The 15,653-nt window shown below is 60.3% G+C and overlaps 2 protein-coding genes across 5 annotated transcripts; one reads left to right on the top strand and one right to left on the bottom strand.

Annotated features, from left to right (window-relative positions):
• Positions 1-52: 52 nt before the first annotated feature.
• SLC49A3 (solute carrier family 49 member 3) lies at positions 53-9,353 on the top strand. 4 transcript variants are annotated; one of them, XM_040625087.1, is made up of 11 exons: positions 53-221; positions 3,508-3,666; positions 3,850-4,063; positions 4,224-4,300; positions 5,464-5,601; positions 5,751-5,867; positions 6,579-6,731; positions 6,983-7,140; positions 7,371-7,480; positions 7,674-7,732; positions 8,025-8,162. In XM_040625087.1, the coding sequence occupies exons 1-10, from the start codon at positions 87-89 to the stop codon at positions 7,697-7,699; spliced, it is 1,287 nt and encodes a 428-aa protein (XP_040481021.1). In that variant the 5' UTR covers positions 53-86; the 3' UTR covers positions 7,700-7,732; positions 8,025-8,162. The 4 variants fall into 4 exon arrangements, with proteins under 4 accessions (XP_040481021.1, XP_040481019.1, XP_040481020.1 ...); XM_040625085.1 differs by lacking the exon at positions 7,674-7,732 and having other exon boundaries at positions 8,025-9,353; XM_040625086.1 differs by lacking the exon at positions 7,674-7,732 and having other exon boundaries at positions 7,371-7,527; positions 8,025-8,176.
• On the bottom strand, positions 9,166-15,652 carry MYL5 (myosin light chain 5). Its single transcript, XM_040625091.1, has 7 exons — positions 15,537-15,652; positions 11,831-11,938; positions 11,568-11,643; positions 10,718-10,822; positions 10,183-10,261; positions 9,533-9,581; positions 9,166-9,267 (listed from the first exon to the last, which is right to left on the bottom strand). Exons 1-7 carry the CDS (start codon positions 15,573-15,575, stop codon positions 9,166-9,168), a joined length of 558 nt encoding a protein of 185 aa, XP_040481025.1. The 5' UTR covers positions 15,576-15,652.
• Between the last annotated feature and the right edge of the window lies 1 nt (position 15,653).

Genomic DNA, 15,653 nt, shown 5'->3' on the forward strand with positions numbered 1-15,653 from the left:
GCCCCGCCCGCACGCCTGGCACCACCTCCAAGGGCGGTCCCGCCCCGGCCCCGAATTGCTCAACCCGGCCGCGGAAGCAGCGGGCGATGGCCGGAGCGGAGGGGGACCCGCTGGTGGCCGACACGACCTCGGCCCTGGGAGCGCTGCTGGGCTACCGCGCCTACGCGCGCCGCTGGGTCTTCTTGCTTGTCCTCAGCCTGCTCAACTTCTCCAACGCCACGGTACGGGGGTCTGGGGGCTGCCTCTCGGCGGGGGCGGGGCTGGGACCCAGTCCGAGTCATCGTGCTCCTCGCACCTTCCCGTGTCCCCGTGCGCCCAGGGGGCTCGGTCTGTAAGGACCCTGACCGGACAGTGGCACCGCCGGGAGTGGGGGAGGCAGCGACCTCAGCGGGTGCGGGGGCACGGACCGGAGGCCCTTCTCCTGGCTGCACAGGGAGAAAAGGGGCTGTTCTCGCGGTGGCGGAGCCTCGTTCCTGTGACCGATAGCAGTTCCTGCGTCAGGACGACGTGGGAGTCACTGTCACAGCTGGAAAGGGGTCTGCCCGTAGCCCCACTCCCTTCTGGAAGACCCAACACCGGGCAACAGCCCTCAGGATCTGGCTCTGGCCCTCCCTCTTCCCACCCCACTCCCACAAGGCAGGGCAGGGCCCAGCCGCCTTTGCTTACCTGTGCCCTGGACACCCTCACTGATCTCTGACTCAGTATGGAGGCCCCTCACAGGCGGGCTTCCTTATCTGCACGCCAGTCTCTCTGTAACTCCCCAGCTGGGGTCTCCAGTGACTGGTTACCTGTTCTAGAATGGTTCCCACGGCTGGCAGGGACTCAGCCCCTGAGACCAGTTGATCAACCACTGAGAACAGGATCTACCAGTTACTGGGGCCCAGCTCCCCAACCTGCTTCTCCCCAACTCACCCCTGCGCACCCGGTTGTTCTGCCCAGGGGCTTGGGCCCCTCTTTCCCCAGCCCACCACATACAGCGGGCTCGGTGGGGTGAACTTTTTGCTGCCCCCCAGCCCCTTGCCCCTTGGGCAGACAGGGCTTGGAGCCAGCCTTCCCATACCTGACCCTCACATGGCCACCTGTTCATGGGGTCAGGCTGCAGTGCTGTCCCACACTAGGCTCCGTTGGGCCACCCTGCATGTCACTTCCCTGGTGCTGCCGCCTTTGCGTCCTACGTGTGCCTGAAGGAACCTGCCCATGACTGCTCAGCTTGCCACAGGACCCCAGGCACTGGTCAGGCAGCACTGGCCACCAGGTCATCATGTAATGGCTGCGGGGTCCACAGCTCGGGAGGCTGTGAGTGGCCCAGGGACCACCCGGAACTGCAGACCCATGAGCAGGGATGGGCAGCAGGTGTGGACATTCTGGACAGACACTGCCTCAGGGAGGGTTTGAGCAGCAACTGCTCTTGGATGTTACTCCAAACTGATAAGGGCGCTTTTCCTCCTTCCCTTGCTGGACTGGGGATGGAAAGCCAGCCCTGTGCTGGGACGTGGCACCCATGGCGTGGGCTGGTCTGCTGTGACTCTGGAAACCTCTTTTTTCTGTGGGACTCCGCACTGTGGCTTGTCCACCAGGTCCCTGGCTGGCTGGCTAGGAAGCCAGAATTGGATTTTGGTGCAGTGGTCTAAGGACACAAAGCAGGGGTCTCCTTCAGCCCCTAAAACTGCTTTGATGAGTCTGAGAGTGGATGGGTATCATAAGTGGCCTCTAGACCTTCCTTGGCACTGAGGCTGCGCCCTGCTGCGCTCCCCTTTGGTCCACAAGTTATTACGGAGCGAACGAGATTCTCACCAGGAATTGTGATCCCTGCTCTGCTCACCGCAGTGAGCACTGACCTGATCAGGCTTACCCCAGCCATCCACTTGTGTACCTCGTCTGCAGCTGGGTGACCATAAGTAGGTCCCAGGTTCTGAGAGGGCACTGTCGGAGGCAGGTGGAACAGTGCTGGGAGTGAGGTCTGGGTGGCCCCAAAGTGGTGTGAGGAGAGCCCAGTGATCTGGGCAGGAGCTGGCATGTGGGGCAGCTATCAGCACGCTCAAAGGGAGGGGAGGGGTACGTGGCAGGGCTGGGAATTCTTGTGCACTGGGGACACACTGCTGTCACCATTTTGCCTGGCACAGTTTAGACCTGTCTCTGCTCCGCTGGCCACAAATCTGGGGAGGAGCAAGGGATGGGCTTGGCTCAGCAGGGTGGCTTTGGAGAACAGATACCATGCTTTCTGTGCTGGATCAGGCTGGGCAGGAAGCAGCTGGACCTGCATGGGGTCTCTTTCTGCGCCTGGAAGATCTGTCCTCTGTTTTGCCCCTTAAAAAAAAAAAAAAAAAAAAAAAAAAAAAAAAAGGAAGAACAGGCAGCTGTTGCTCAAGTTCTGTGTCATGTGAGTCTCTGCAGTCCGTCTGCTGGGTCAGCACGTCTGGATCCCACCCGCCTCTCCACAGAGGGTCGGTCTGGGGCCAGCTCCTGCATGCCTGGGTCTCGCAGAGTTGCAGTGGTTGTGAACTTCGAGTTGTGGTACCCTTGTCTTTGGTCCATCCCTGGCCTGCTTCCCCGTCTCTCTCCTGCAATAAGCCTTGGAGAGCCCCTCCTCTCACTCATCCTTCGGGGGGAGACGGTGTGGCACCTCCAGGAAGTCTTCCCAGCTGATCGAATCAAACGTACTGCTTGCTGAAGGTTTTTGGGGTTGAGAGTCCCAGGGCTTGACTACACGTAAGGCTGGGAAATGTCACCTGTCAGGCTGTCAGGGAGGATTTTACCTCCCAAACACTTGGGTCTCCTGTAGGACAGGTGGGCTGGCCTTGGGCAGGGCCAGCGCACAATCCAGGTGTTTCCACCTGCGACTCAATCACTGAGTTTCTAGACAAGCTGGAGATACCTTTTGGGCCGCTTTCTGTCCTCCCTCCCCGCCATGGAAACATCCCTTCCCCTATCCCTTCAATGGCTGCAGGCCCACCCTGCTTCCTACCCTTACCTACCTGGGTGTTCACCACAGACACTGAGTGTCCCCCAGACGTGCTCCTCTGCCCAGCCATCGGGCAATCTGTGCATCTGTGCGACTGGGGTGGCAGGGCCACCGGCTCCCTTCATCAGGACCCCCTTTTCTACCCTCCAAGGCCCCAGTGCCATCCAGCACCTGGTCTAGACCCCTGATGCCCACTCACCACGTGGAGCTTCCCTTCCCCCTGCAGTCATGCCTCTCACTGACAGCCCTCTGGGCCTTCTGCTTAGAGGGTCAGTCTTGAGGCTCACGGTCCTACAGGCTCTGGCCAGTTCTTCAGCCTCTTCCTCCCCCCACCCCGGACCATGTCTGCAGGACGGTCCATCCCAGGCACACTGTCTGACCCCCCACCTGGTGCACTCCCTTGGAGGGGACCAGGCGAAGACCCTGGCCCTTGTGGGACTGCTACACACTGTCTCCCTCAGGCTGGCTGGCCAAGCCTGGGGCAGCAGGTGGCTGTGGTGGCTGTGGCACCTGCCCCCTGGACTGACACCATTGTGTATCCGCAGCTGTGGCTCAGCTTCGCGCCCGTGGCCGACACGATTGCCCACCGCTTCCTCCTCTCCACCAAGCAGATCAACTGGCTTTCACTGATCTACCTTGTGGCGTCCATTCCGTCCGGCGTGGTGGCCATCTGGGTTCTGGACTCTGTTGGGCTTCGCTGGGCAGTGAGTCCCCAAGCCAGGGCTGTCTCTTAGATGGGGCAGCGTCCTTGAGTGAGGGCTCAAGAGCCATTGCTTCCTCCCCAGGGATCTCCAGGCAGAGCTGTTCGGGTGGCAGGGCAGAGGTCAGGGTGCTGGGGGGGGGGAAATCTGGTCTGGCCAGGCAGTAATCTGACCCCATCCCTGCAGACCATCGTGTGCGCATGGCTGAACTTTGCTGGGAGTGTGTTCAGAACCCTGCCCTTCCTGTTCCTCGAGATCCAGGACCCATTTGCCTTCCTCATGGGTGGGCAGACCCTCTGTGCCTTGGCACAGACCCTGGTCATCTTCTCTCCGGCCAAGCTGGCTGCCTTGTGGTTCCCAGAGCACCAGCGAGCCACAGCCAACATGATCGGCACTATGTGTGAGTGGCAGGGGTGAGGCTGATGGTCTTCTGCGGCTTAGTGAGCGGGTCCTGGCACCTCTGCACTCCCAGCTCTCAGAGGGCAAAGGGCTCTGGCTGTGGGCTGGGGACCAAGCCTGGCCATGGCTGAGCAGACACATGTCTCCATCTGTCCACCCAGCAAACCCCTTGGGCATCCTGGTGGCCAACCTGCTGTCACCTGCCCTAGTGAAGAAGGAGAAGGACATCCCCATGATGGTGAGGGAGCTCATGAGGTACATGCACACATGTGTGTGCATTTGTGGGGTGCGTCTGTATGCATGGTGGGCTTGCATGTGCACGTGTGTGTGTGTGTGTGTGTGTGGTGCGTCTGTATGCATGGTGGGCTTGCATGTGCACACGTGTGTGGGGGGGTGCGTCTGTATGCATGGTGGGCTTGCATGTGCACATGTGTGTGTGGGGGGGTGCGTCTGTATGCATGGTGGGCTTGCATGTGCACACGTGTGTGGGGGGGTGCGTCTGTATGCATGGTGGGCTTGCATGTGCACATGTGTGTGTGGGGGGGTGCGTCTGTATGCATGGTGGGCTTGCATGTGCACACGTGTGTGGGGGGGTGCGTCTGTATGCATGGTGGGCTTGCATGTGCACACATGTGTGGGGGTGGTGCGTCTGTATGCTTGCATGTGCACACGTGTGTGTTCATGTGGTCTGTGCATGTACAAGTGTGTCCACGCCTGTCTGTGAGTGTGCATCTGCCCCTCCCTATGACCACACCGGCAAGTGCACTTGGTGCACACAGGATTTTTCCACATGCCTGAGGTGGACGTGAAGTTGAGGGGTAGGGGCTGCAGCCAGAGGCCAGTGTGTCTGTTGAGCAAGGGAAGGGTGGACGGAAGGGTCAACCCAGGTGGCAGGCGGTTGGCATTGGAGCGATGGAAACCCTAGGAGTGTCTAAGGCGAGAGTGATTTGACCTGGTCCAGAGACTCAGGGAGCCAAGATGTGGTTGCAGTGTCCGGGTAGGGAGCTGGGATTTTGGTTGGGTTGGGGAACGGGGGCAGGCTCAGTCCGGGTTTGGAGGGGCAGGGGGTTCCAGCTCTGCAGCTGGGTACATGTTGGGGTCATGCATGAAGGCAGGCAGGAAGGTTCAGTTGGCAGTTGGACGGATGAGTCTGGGGCTCTGGGAGAGGGTCGGGCTAAGGGTGTCACTGTGGGAGTCATCTTTGGGTAATATTTTGAAAGCCAGTGTTCTAGAGGAAGCAAAGCAAAGCCAGCCGAGGGTCTCACCTTTGTCTGTGTAGGGATGGCAGATGGGGGTGGCTGGCAAGGGAGGCAGTGTGCCCAGAACAGTGGGTGTGAAGCCCTCACGTACATGTGTGTGTTTGCGCACACTCACACGCACTCATGTCTGCCCTCTCCCCAGCTGGGTATCTATATCATCCCTGCCGGCCTCGCCTGTCTCCTGGCCACTGCCTGCCTCTGGGAGAGTGTGCCTCCCAGCCCACCCTCTGCAGGGGCGGCCCACTCCACCTCAGAGAAGTTCCTGGATGGGCTGAAGCTGGTTAGTGCTGTGGGATCCAGGGCTTGGTGACCCGGCACTGTGATCCGGTGCAGGGAGAAGGCTGAGGAGGGAAGGGGGTTGCACAGGCCCTGCTGGGGTAGCCCGAGTATCCCGCTGGCTCCTGTGCTGAACGGCGCCTTCTCCTCCAGCTCGTGCGGAACAGAGCCTATGTCACCCTGGCTGTGTGTTTCGGGGGCGGCATCGGCATCTTCTCCAGCTTCTCGGTCCTCCTGGAGCAGGTCCTTTGTGTGAAGGGCTACTCCAACGTGAGTGCTGGCCCACCCACCCCCCTTCTGTGCAAGGATGGGGTTTGGAGGTCATTACTGTTACCCTGAAGGCTGTCTGCCCCAAACACTGGGTTTCCATGCCTGGACAGGGTAACCTCCTCTTCTGGGTGGTATTGAGATGTTGTGTGTGAAACATTGTGTCAGGTGCCAAATGCAGTCTGATGGTGGGGAGGTGGCCCTGGGGAGGGGTGGTGGCGGTGCCCAAAGAGGTGCTGGGATTGTGTGCGGTGCTTTTCACTATCTTTCCCAATGCCCCACCCAGGATGGCCCCAACCCTGCGGGTCTCCAGGGAAGGGTCCTCTTCTGATATTTGGAGATTGGGAGGGCCTTGCTCTGCTCATAGCATCTCTGACCATGCCCTCTGTTGTCTGGCATCAGCCCTGGGTGTGGGATTCAGGCCTGGTATGTTTCCAGCTCATGAGGACACAGGCACCGAGGGCTGTCTGCAGCAACCAGGCCCTTTCCTTTAGCAATTGTTGAGTTCCTGGGGCGGGGTGCCACAGGAAAGAGGTACCTCCGGGGAGGATGTACCATCCCTCACTCATGGCTAACTGTGCCCCTGACCCTTCCATGTCACACTGCCATGGGCTTCTCGGTGATGGCATACGCCCTGAGGATGGGCTCCTTCTCCTGGGACCCTGGTATCACCATGCCCCAATGATGGAGTGCCGCTGACCTCCTGTCCTCCAGGAATTTGCAGGCCTTTGCGGGGCTCTCTTCATTGTGTTTGGAGTCCTGGGGGCACTGGTTCTCAGCCTGTATGTGGACCGGACCAAACACTTCACTGAAGCTGTCAAGATTGGCTTCTGTCTGACCTCCATGGTCTGCGTGGCCTTTGCCCTGGTGAGAGTCCCCTTGAACCAAGACCACCCTACGGGGGTATGAGTGGGATGCTCTGGGGCAGGGCAGCTGACAAATGGGTCAAAGCAGAAATTCAGACCTTCTCAGGCTTAGGCACTGCCCACTGGGGTGGTTCCCTGACCCCGGGCACTGCCCTTGTCCCTGCTCCCTGCTCAGCTGAGAGAGGGTGCTGGTGTTCAGGGCTGTGCACTCTGACTGCCGCCCCTGTCCCTGTGTGGCTCACTGCCCCCCAGGTGTCTCAGCTGCAAGGACAGACCTTGGCGCTGGCCGCCATCTGCTCACTGCTGGGGCTCTTCGGCTTCTCGGTGGCACCCATTGCCATGGAGCTGGCGGTTGAGTGCTCCTTCCCTGTGGGGGAGGGTGCAGCTGCAGGCCTGGTCATCGTGCTGGGGTGAGTGTCTGTCCCTCCACCACTTCCCTGGGGACCCCAGAGACCTTGTCCTCACGCCACCCCAGTCTACACAGGGGGTAACCTGCCTGCTCTGGCAGAGGCCACCGTGTTCTGAGCTGTGTGCAGTCCTGGGCTGGCTGCTGTGCTCCACACTGCCCTCAGAATGACCCATGGCACTGTGAGTACTGAGCAGTGCCCAGGGCAGGGCTGAAGGCCTTGTGGCTATCTAGGCAGGCCGAGGGCGTGCTTGTCATGGTACTGCTGACTGCCCTGACCGTGCGTCGTGCGGAGCCGTCCATCTCCACCTGCCAGGATGGTCAGGGCCCATTGGACTGGAAGGGTGAGTGCCCCCGCCTGCAGAGAGCCCCCAAGAGCACAAGCGAGGAGGTCAGTGCCTGCCCCCCCCCAGCCCAGGAACCTCCCCTCCATGGGCCCCTTTCTTGGCACCTTTCACTCTCCTTGGCATGGCAGGGCACCCACGGGGCGGTGGGGCTGGGGTCATAGGGCAACAAGGCTGACCTTTCCCCTCCAAGGCTCACTATGGTGGGAGCAGCCCTGAGGCCCTGGTGAAAGCCCAACGTTTAAACCCCATGTAAGTCGTAAAATGAGATCAGGGAAAGAGACAGGCAAAGAGAGACAGGGGTGAGGGTGGCCACGTCAGGAGACCCTGTCCTGGTGACCTTGGAGCTCACCACACCTGGGTCTGTGAACTGCCCTCAGGGCCTGTTGGGGGCTGGGACAGGTCTTTTTCCAGGTCACTCTCTGGTCATGGTGAGTGGGGTCATCCGGGGCTCTGCCAGCTCTGTGGCTACTCTGGGTTGGGGGGCGGGAAGCTCTGGCTGCTTGGGCGAGCCTCAGAACAGAGCCGGGCTGTGTCTCCCCAGTGTCCATGCTGCTGATGGCTGGCCTGTGCACCCTCTTCAGCTGCTTCCTGGTGTTCTTCTTCCATACCCGGTACCGGCGCCTACAGGCTGAGGCCGGCGTGAGCCACTCCATCCAGGAGGACGTGTCCCCGGCCCCTGCAGATCACGTGCCCCACCCGGGACCCACCCCCTGAAGCTCTGCTTGGGCACACCCCCATGACCTCCAGCATGGACTGCAGGAAGCGCAGGCACAACTCATTCCTGGAGCCGTTCTCCTGGCCCTGCCTGCTTGTCTGGGGGAGCCCTGAGCCACTGGAGCCCCCAGGCCTTACGGAGAAGTCACGGGGGACCCTGCAGAGTTCTGGAAGTCGGAGGAGCAGTCGGTGCATCAAGAAGTGGTCAGGGTGAAGGGGAGGCCAGGAGGGGTAGGCTCTCATCACAGGGTGACAGCATCCAGCAGATGCCAGAGGGAGTTGGAGCCCTTGGCACACCCAGAGCGCAGCTGGATGGCCTAGGGGAGACCCCATGGCTACAGCAACAACTGCTGGCGCTGTGTGGACAAGCAGCCACTGGCCAGGCAGGTGCCCCAGTGGCCAGGCCAGACCCAGGGTGGCTGGTGCAGGAGCCCTGGCATGAGGGACAAGGTCTGAGGGGGAGCTGGATGGATTGGGAGTCCTGAGGGCCCCCAGCATGATTGAGTCTGAGTGGACAGTTGTGAGAAACGCCTTCCTTGAGGGGTCCCAACCCATAGCTTTTCTCAACCTCTGCTGACCACTGAGTGACCTGACTCCCAGCACGAGTGCTAGGACGGGAGGTGGGGTCAGGCTGGGCTGGGAGGGGGAAGCAGAGGGAGGGCCCTACAGGCAGATTATCCCCTTGCAAATCCTCCCATTCCAGGAAGATGCTCCCACTGCCACCAGACCCTTCCCCTCCAGACTCTCCCAGTTCCAAGCGAACACTTCTACCCCCAGTGGACCCTCCCCCAAACTCTCCGCCAAGGCATTCACTTCCCCCACCCCCAGGCAGAAGTTCCCCACCTGCAGACCCTCCCACCCACAGGTGGACAGCTCCCCTTCTCCCTCTGCAGACACTGGCAGGCAGGTTTGTGGGGTCATGTTTATTGAACTGGCTGCAGCCCAGGTGGGGATGGGGGAGATGCCCCTCACTCTTCCTTCTCCTCCCCGTGGGTGAGCACGTAGCTCAGTGCCTTATAGTCCAGGTTGCCTGCAGCATCAATGGTGGCAAACTGGAACATCTGGTTAACCTGCAGGCCGGTATGGTTGGGGAGTCAGGACCAGGGAGGAGGGGAAGGGGCAAAATGATCTGGCAAATTACAGGCGCTGAACTCCAGCCAGCTCCAGTGCTGTTTTTGCTTGTGGGTGTGGGGGAAGGGAGATGGGGGGGCACACTGCAGAGCCAGGGGTGGGGCCGGGGTATCCTGCCCACCCCCCGGAGCCCAGAGGGCTATCCTTCAGCTTCACCAAGGGGCATGGGGGAAGCAAGGGGGGTGAGGGCAGAGTGGGCCAAACCTCTTCAGCAGTCATCTTGTCTGCCTGGGACATCAACAGCCGCCTGATGCTGAGGGCAACGAGGGAGGAGGCAAATTAGGTTGCACTGAAGGAAGGGATTGGCATGGGAAGTACCGGAGGGGTGGCCCCAGGGAAGCCCAATGACTTGGGTCAGTTCACACCATTGGCTCTTCCACAGTGGGATACCCCAAGGCGGGGATCTGCTCACCCTTCAATCCCACCCACTCACAGCACAGGTGCCTCTCAGAAGTGTGGCTAAAGGATGCGTCCTGGGCACCAGAGAGGGGTCATCAGACCCCTGACCCACACGCTCAGGGGCCACCACCCCTTGGGGGGGCTCCATCTGCGGGGAGGAGACTGTGGGGGATTAGAGGCAAGTGCCTGGTACACCAAATATTCCTAGTCCTAGTGTGTGGCTGAGGTAGCCCCCCAAAGGGCTTAACGACTCAGTGATGGTCCAAGTGGTGGTGACCAGCTGGGTTACTGGGTGCCCAGCCCTGTGTGGGCAAGACTGGTTTTGCCCTCAGTTACTCTGAGGGACTTAGGACCTTGGGGCAGGCAGCCCAAGGCCTGGAGACTGGGGTGGGGTGAGGGGAGGTGGGCATGGCATCCCTCAGGGGAGATGCCTAGGTGCTCGTAGGCACACTCACTAGTCCTTGTTGATGCTGCCTTTGCCATCGGGATCCAGCATCTTGAAGGCATTTAGGATGGTCTCCTCAGCATCCGTACCTGCCCACAAAAGGCCTTGATCCGTGGGCTGTTTAGGGCTCCAGTCCTGCTCTGGGCCATCCCAGGGCTTGGCCTGAATGACCCTCCAGCCCCTGAGCACCTGGGAGACCCTGCAGCTCCCACTCTGAGGGGACTACTCTGGGGGTCCCCAGAACCCTGCCCAGGCCCAAAGGTGGAGTGAGTGCTCAATCAGTGGACAGACTACACCACTAGGCAGACAGGAGGAAGGGTGAGCTCACATGCCCCCTGGGTGTGTGACCCACAGATGTGGGTACCAGAATGTCACGTCCTAGGACTTCTCAACAAATCGGAAAATCTGGATTTTTATGTGAAGGTCTGGATTTCTAAGTGTTCGGAGCTAACAAAACACCCAGTGCCTTGGCAGACTGGCCCGAGGGCTGCCCCTGGCCAGGGAGGAGCCTGGACCCGTGGTGCTCACCTCCCCTTGGCTCTCACCTGTCAGCTTCGCCCCAAACATGTTCAGGAACATGGTGAAGTTGATGGGCCCTGAGGCCTCCTTGAGCATGGCGTCCAGCTCATCATCCTTGATGTTGGTTTTGCCTGTCACCGACACAAGACAGGAGCAGGAATGTTACACATCCCTGGCTGTCCTGTTGGTGTGTCCGCTGTCCCCACTGGTTGCCCACCTCCATCATTCAAAGTTGGGGAAGCCAGAAGGAGGGAGGTGAGCCAATGGGGGGACTCTTGGCCCAGGTCTGCATGTCAGTGGAACCCCAAACCCTGAGACCTGGAGAGCTGGGCAGCTGAGGAGGAGGAAGCGGCCATGCATGGAGTCCAGGAAGACCTGTGATCTGCTTACCTGGGTGTAAGGGGGCCCAGAGGAAAGAAACCTACCTATTCTCCCTTAGGATTGCCTCAGGCTGAGAACATGCCCTCAGATAGGAAGTTGAGAGAGAAAGGGCCAGCCTTGGGCTCTTCAGAGGAGCTGAGCCGGCCCTCACAACCTCTCCTAGGTCTGTTTCTGGGCTTCCTTACCATGCTTGGAGGAAGGAGGACAAGCCTCCCCATGCAGTGGTGTCCCTCTGGGGTGTTAGCCCCTCCCTGAAGCTTTGGTCCCAACCTCCCCATCCAGGATGCCCATTCTTGGGCTGTGCCACCCACCCTGTGATGCCCTGATCAAACCAGAGGGATTTCTCCCCTAGGGGAGGCTCAGCCTACCTCCTTGCAGCCCATGGGATATGGGATGTCAGGTCAGGCTTTAAGGCCCAGGTACAGAGCAAGGCTCTCCAGGGCTGGAAGACATTGCGGGGTGGGTTGTGGCAGAGTTCTGTCTCACGGCACCTACCCAGTGAGGCATAGGTGTCCTTCAGGTCCTCCTTGTCAATGAAGCCATCTCGGTTCTGATCCATTAGTGTGAATGCCTGAAACCGAGGCCAGGGTCACTGGGTTGCCAGGCTGGCCACACCATGTTAGGACAGGCGTCCACTCTCACTGGCTTTCGAGTGAGGTTCACAGAGGGTCTTTTGGTGACCTGCATTATGACTCAGAGGGGATCCCTTGGGTAAGAGTTACTGGGTGGAGGGTTCTGGAACAAAAGCAAAGCCTCACCTCCTTGAACTCCTGGATCTGGGTCTGCTCAAAGTTGGAGAAGACGTTGGATGATGCCCTCTGGGCCCGTAGGCCGCCCCCCTCCTTCTTCTTAGTCTTCCTGCTGGCCTAGTGTGAGAACACCAAGGCTGAGGGGTCTCCAGGCTGGTGTTTCGGAAGACAACATAGAGGACAGGTGGACCCCAAGCCTGGGTCCCTGGGCTGGGGCGGCCCCGACAAGGCCCTGACAGCACTGCGCCCAGGGCTCGTTCTGAGCTTTGCCCTGCTTCGTGTGCCATCCAGCCAGGAGCCAGCTGGGCCTGAATGTCCCAGGAACAAATGGACTGTGCAGGCGGCCAGCAAGTGGGTGGCCTGTTCTAGGGATCCCTCCAGTGTGAAGGCCAGGACCCTCCATCTTCCAGCCCCAGAAGTCACTGATGCAGCCATGGGGCACAGATCTTCCCCAGCCAACACCTTTACACATGTGAACAAACTTGTGTGCACACACACTCCCACGAAACACACTCATGTAGGTGACACATGTGGACACACGGTGCACAAGCACATGGACACTCACGTTCCTGCCCCAGTGGCCTGCTGGCCACACTCACCATGCCTGGGTCTGCCTGATGCGATGGTCTGTGCCCTCCCTGCCCGGGTCGCCCGTCTTAAGCTCCTACCCAGTCCCCCAGGACAGCTCGGACTCCGGCTGCCACTCCCTACAAGGACAGGCCCGGGGCCACCCTGGGGACTGGACAACTGCAGAGTGAGCTTTGGCACCTGGCGGGTGACTCAGATACCCCCAGCTTGCCCTGCTCAGCAGGGCCCCCAGCTTCCCAGGCACCTCACTGAGAAGCCGTAGTTCTGCTTCCTGTGCGTCTCCAGGGTCACCTGCATGAAGACCGGGGTGGCCGACGGAGCCAGAGGAAGGGGTACCTCTCCTAGATTTGTAGTCACTGTGAGTGGCTGTGGGGGCTGGTGACCAAGCATGCTCTGAGCATGTGTGTGCCCTCAGCTCTCTGCTTCAGTGGCAGAAAAGTCACAGGGCCCATGTATCCCCATGGCAGGGAGCCCCTTGCCTGGCACAGAGTGGGGATAACGTTTCTGGGATGGAGGGCCATCCAGATGGGCTGGGCCCTGGGCCACCACTCAGCCAGGTTTCCCCACTACATGATGGCCAGCAGGTAGAGTCTGGGGAGGGGACCTGGCCTAGGTGCCTGTGGGGTGGTGCCAGATATTAGAGTCACCACAGAGCCAGGGGCTGGGTGCCCTAGTCCTGGGTGGCATGGAGTGTGGGTTAGGTGCAGGCAAGGGCAGGGGTCTGGAGGCTGAGAAGGAGGAGAAGGCCTGGGGGTAGGATGAAGTGGGCAGTTAGGACTGCAGTTTTACACCTGGAGAACCAGCCCTCAGAGCCCCTTTTTTCTGCACCTGGGGGGGAGGCATCAGCAGCAGGTGTCCCCTAAGGCACATCTGGGAACCACATCACATGGGAGTGCCATCCTGGCAGGGGTCCTGCCCCCAGGGGCACAGCCCTTCAGTCACATGACACCTCTGAGGTGCTGCCACATGTGGTCCCAGGGGCAGCCCCCCATTTGCCTGCACTGAGTATGGGACAACAGACACCCTGAGGAAGCTGGGGAGGCATGACCCACTGGGGGGACCTAGGGGCTCCCTGGGGCTCAGCTTGGAGGACTCCCAGAGGGAGAACATGTGAGTGACATGGGAGACCTGGGCTGGCTGCACTCCCAGTTGGGCAGGGTCTGACTGTGATTCTTGGAGAGACCCTAGCAGGGCTGTAGGACTGGGACCACCACACTGAGAAGCGAAGGCAGGAGAAGTGCAGGCTCTGTGCTCTGAAGGCCCCTGATATGGGGAAGGCCAGAGGACACCCGCAGAGCCCCTGGGGAGGTTTCCTGGGCTGGCAGCACTAAAGATAGCCACAGAGCCTGGCTCCTGGGGGACTATCAGGATTCAACGTGGACAGCTGGCCCCGACAGGTGCAGAGGCGTCAGTAGGCAGTCCCACTGTCCCGAGCCAGGTGGGAACCCCCTCAGCCCTCAGGAAGGGCCCAGGGCCAAAGTAAGTCTCCCTCAGCTTCAGGGGTCTCCCCATGTGTATATGGGCATGTGTGCCCGTGTGTCCCCTACTGGCCCCCCACCCCACCCCACTGGAAGCTACTGCTGGGTGGTCCCCTACCAGCACCCTGGCCTTACCTTCAGCCCAAGACACACTTATTTTTGATTCTGGAAGCAGGAGTTGCTGAGGAGTCTCGTTTATTTTAATATCCAGGGAAGGGAAAACATATTTGTCACCCAAGGTCATCTGCCTAGATGCTCAAGGGCAAGAATGGGGGTGGGGTGGGGGTGGGGGTGTGTGCACTCAGCATTGCCACATGGCACGTCGGTCGAAGAGGTTTATTTTGTGCCTTGTGGGGTCAAGGTGTACTTACAACTTCTTCAGGGAGCAATGAGGGGGCTTGGGAAGGACTCCCCCAACCCCAGGCCTGGCAGAGGCACTAGTGGAAGGCATCAGGCGGGGTTCCTCGGAGAGCTCAGAGAAGGGCCTGGTGGCCCTATAGGATGGGCCTCTCTGTTCCCACCACGGTTTCCCAGCTGGAAGCCTACAGCCAGGACTCCAGAGCAAGCTGCAGAGCAAGCAGGCTCTGCCCAGGACCCTGCAGGCCACTGAAAGGGCCTCCCCTCCATGCAGATTTACTGAGCAACTGCTTTGGGCCCTGCAGTTTTCATCTCTGCATTCCATTCTCTTTAGATTTATAGTTAAGTTCTCTTTGGAAACAGGAGGGTTTGGAACACTAGGGAAAAGTGGGCTCCCCTCTGGCATACCAGGGGCCCTAGTGAGCCCCAAGCTCTGGTTCTCAGGGAGCTTCTTTCTGGAGCAGCGCAGGGCCCAGGGGATGAGTGATCCTCCTGCCAGACCCCCCCCCCCCAACACACACATGGTTGCTTTGGGAACCACTCGTCAGCACAGCCAGCACAGCTGGGAAGCTGTCTGGCCACCACTGCTCCATCTTTGGGTAAACCCTCTGCACACTTGCGGCTGACCTGGTCATGTCTTCTCCAGGGCTAACCACAGACCTGGGGGAGACCAGTAGCTACTCTGAGTGGGACGGAGTAACTGGCAGGTGTGGCCTCCTACCCTGGCCCATCATGAGTAGCATAAGTGAGAGAATGAGGGCCCATCTGGGGGCTCAGTGGTCCCCAGGGCAGGGGTCAGGGAGCAGGCTCTATCGGGTGCTCTTCCCAGGAAGAGCCCAGACCCCTGTGCTGGAGAGGCTCCTGCAGTCAGGACGCTCTGCTCTAATGGGAGACTGGGACTGGGGGCGGGGGTAGCCGTAATGGGCAACGAGGCAGCGCCGTCCCAGGAAGGGATCCTGAGGCCACCATGATCAGCCTGGCCTGAGTCCAGAGGGGTTGGCCACAGCCCCCGCTCCCCCCTTCAACTGGGCCTGCACTCAGGTCACACTTAGTCCCTGGACCCCGGATTCCCAGCGCCAAACCTCGAACCCCTTTCCAGACCATGGGCCCGTCCTGGGCGGTCTTCGCGGCTGACCTGGGGTGGCCATGGGCCTGGACCTGGCTGGAGGACGCACTCCAGCCGCGGGGCGGGAGTGGGGGCTCCCTCCCCAACTCACCGGCCCTGACTGGAGAGCCCAGGCACTGCGGGAAGATAGAGAGCCATCTATTTACACGTCGTGAGCCTGACTTACATTTTTCAAATAGTTGGACCTATAACGGGTGGGCTCCATTGGTGCTCAGCCTGGCCTGACAACGTCAGTGGCTGCGGGAAACACAGGAAACAGGGGGGTAGGCCGGGGTTCCACACC

Source organism: Ursus maritimus, unplaced genomic scaffold (assembly GCF_017311325.1).
Source record: "Ursus maritimus isolate PB19 unplaced genomic scaffold, ASM1731132v1 scaffold_8, whole genome shotgun sequence".
In the NCBI taxonomy this organism is placed as follows: Eukaryota; Metazoa; Chordata; class Mammalia; order Carnivora; family Ursidae; genus Ursus; species Ursus maritimus.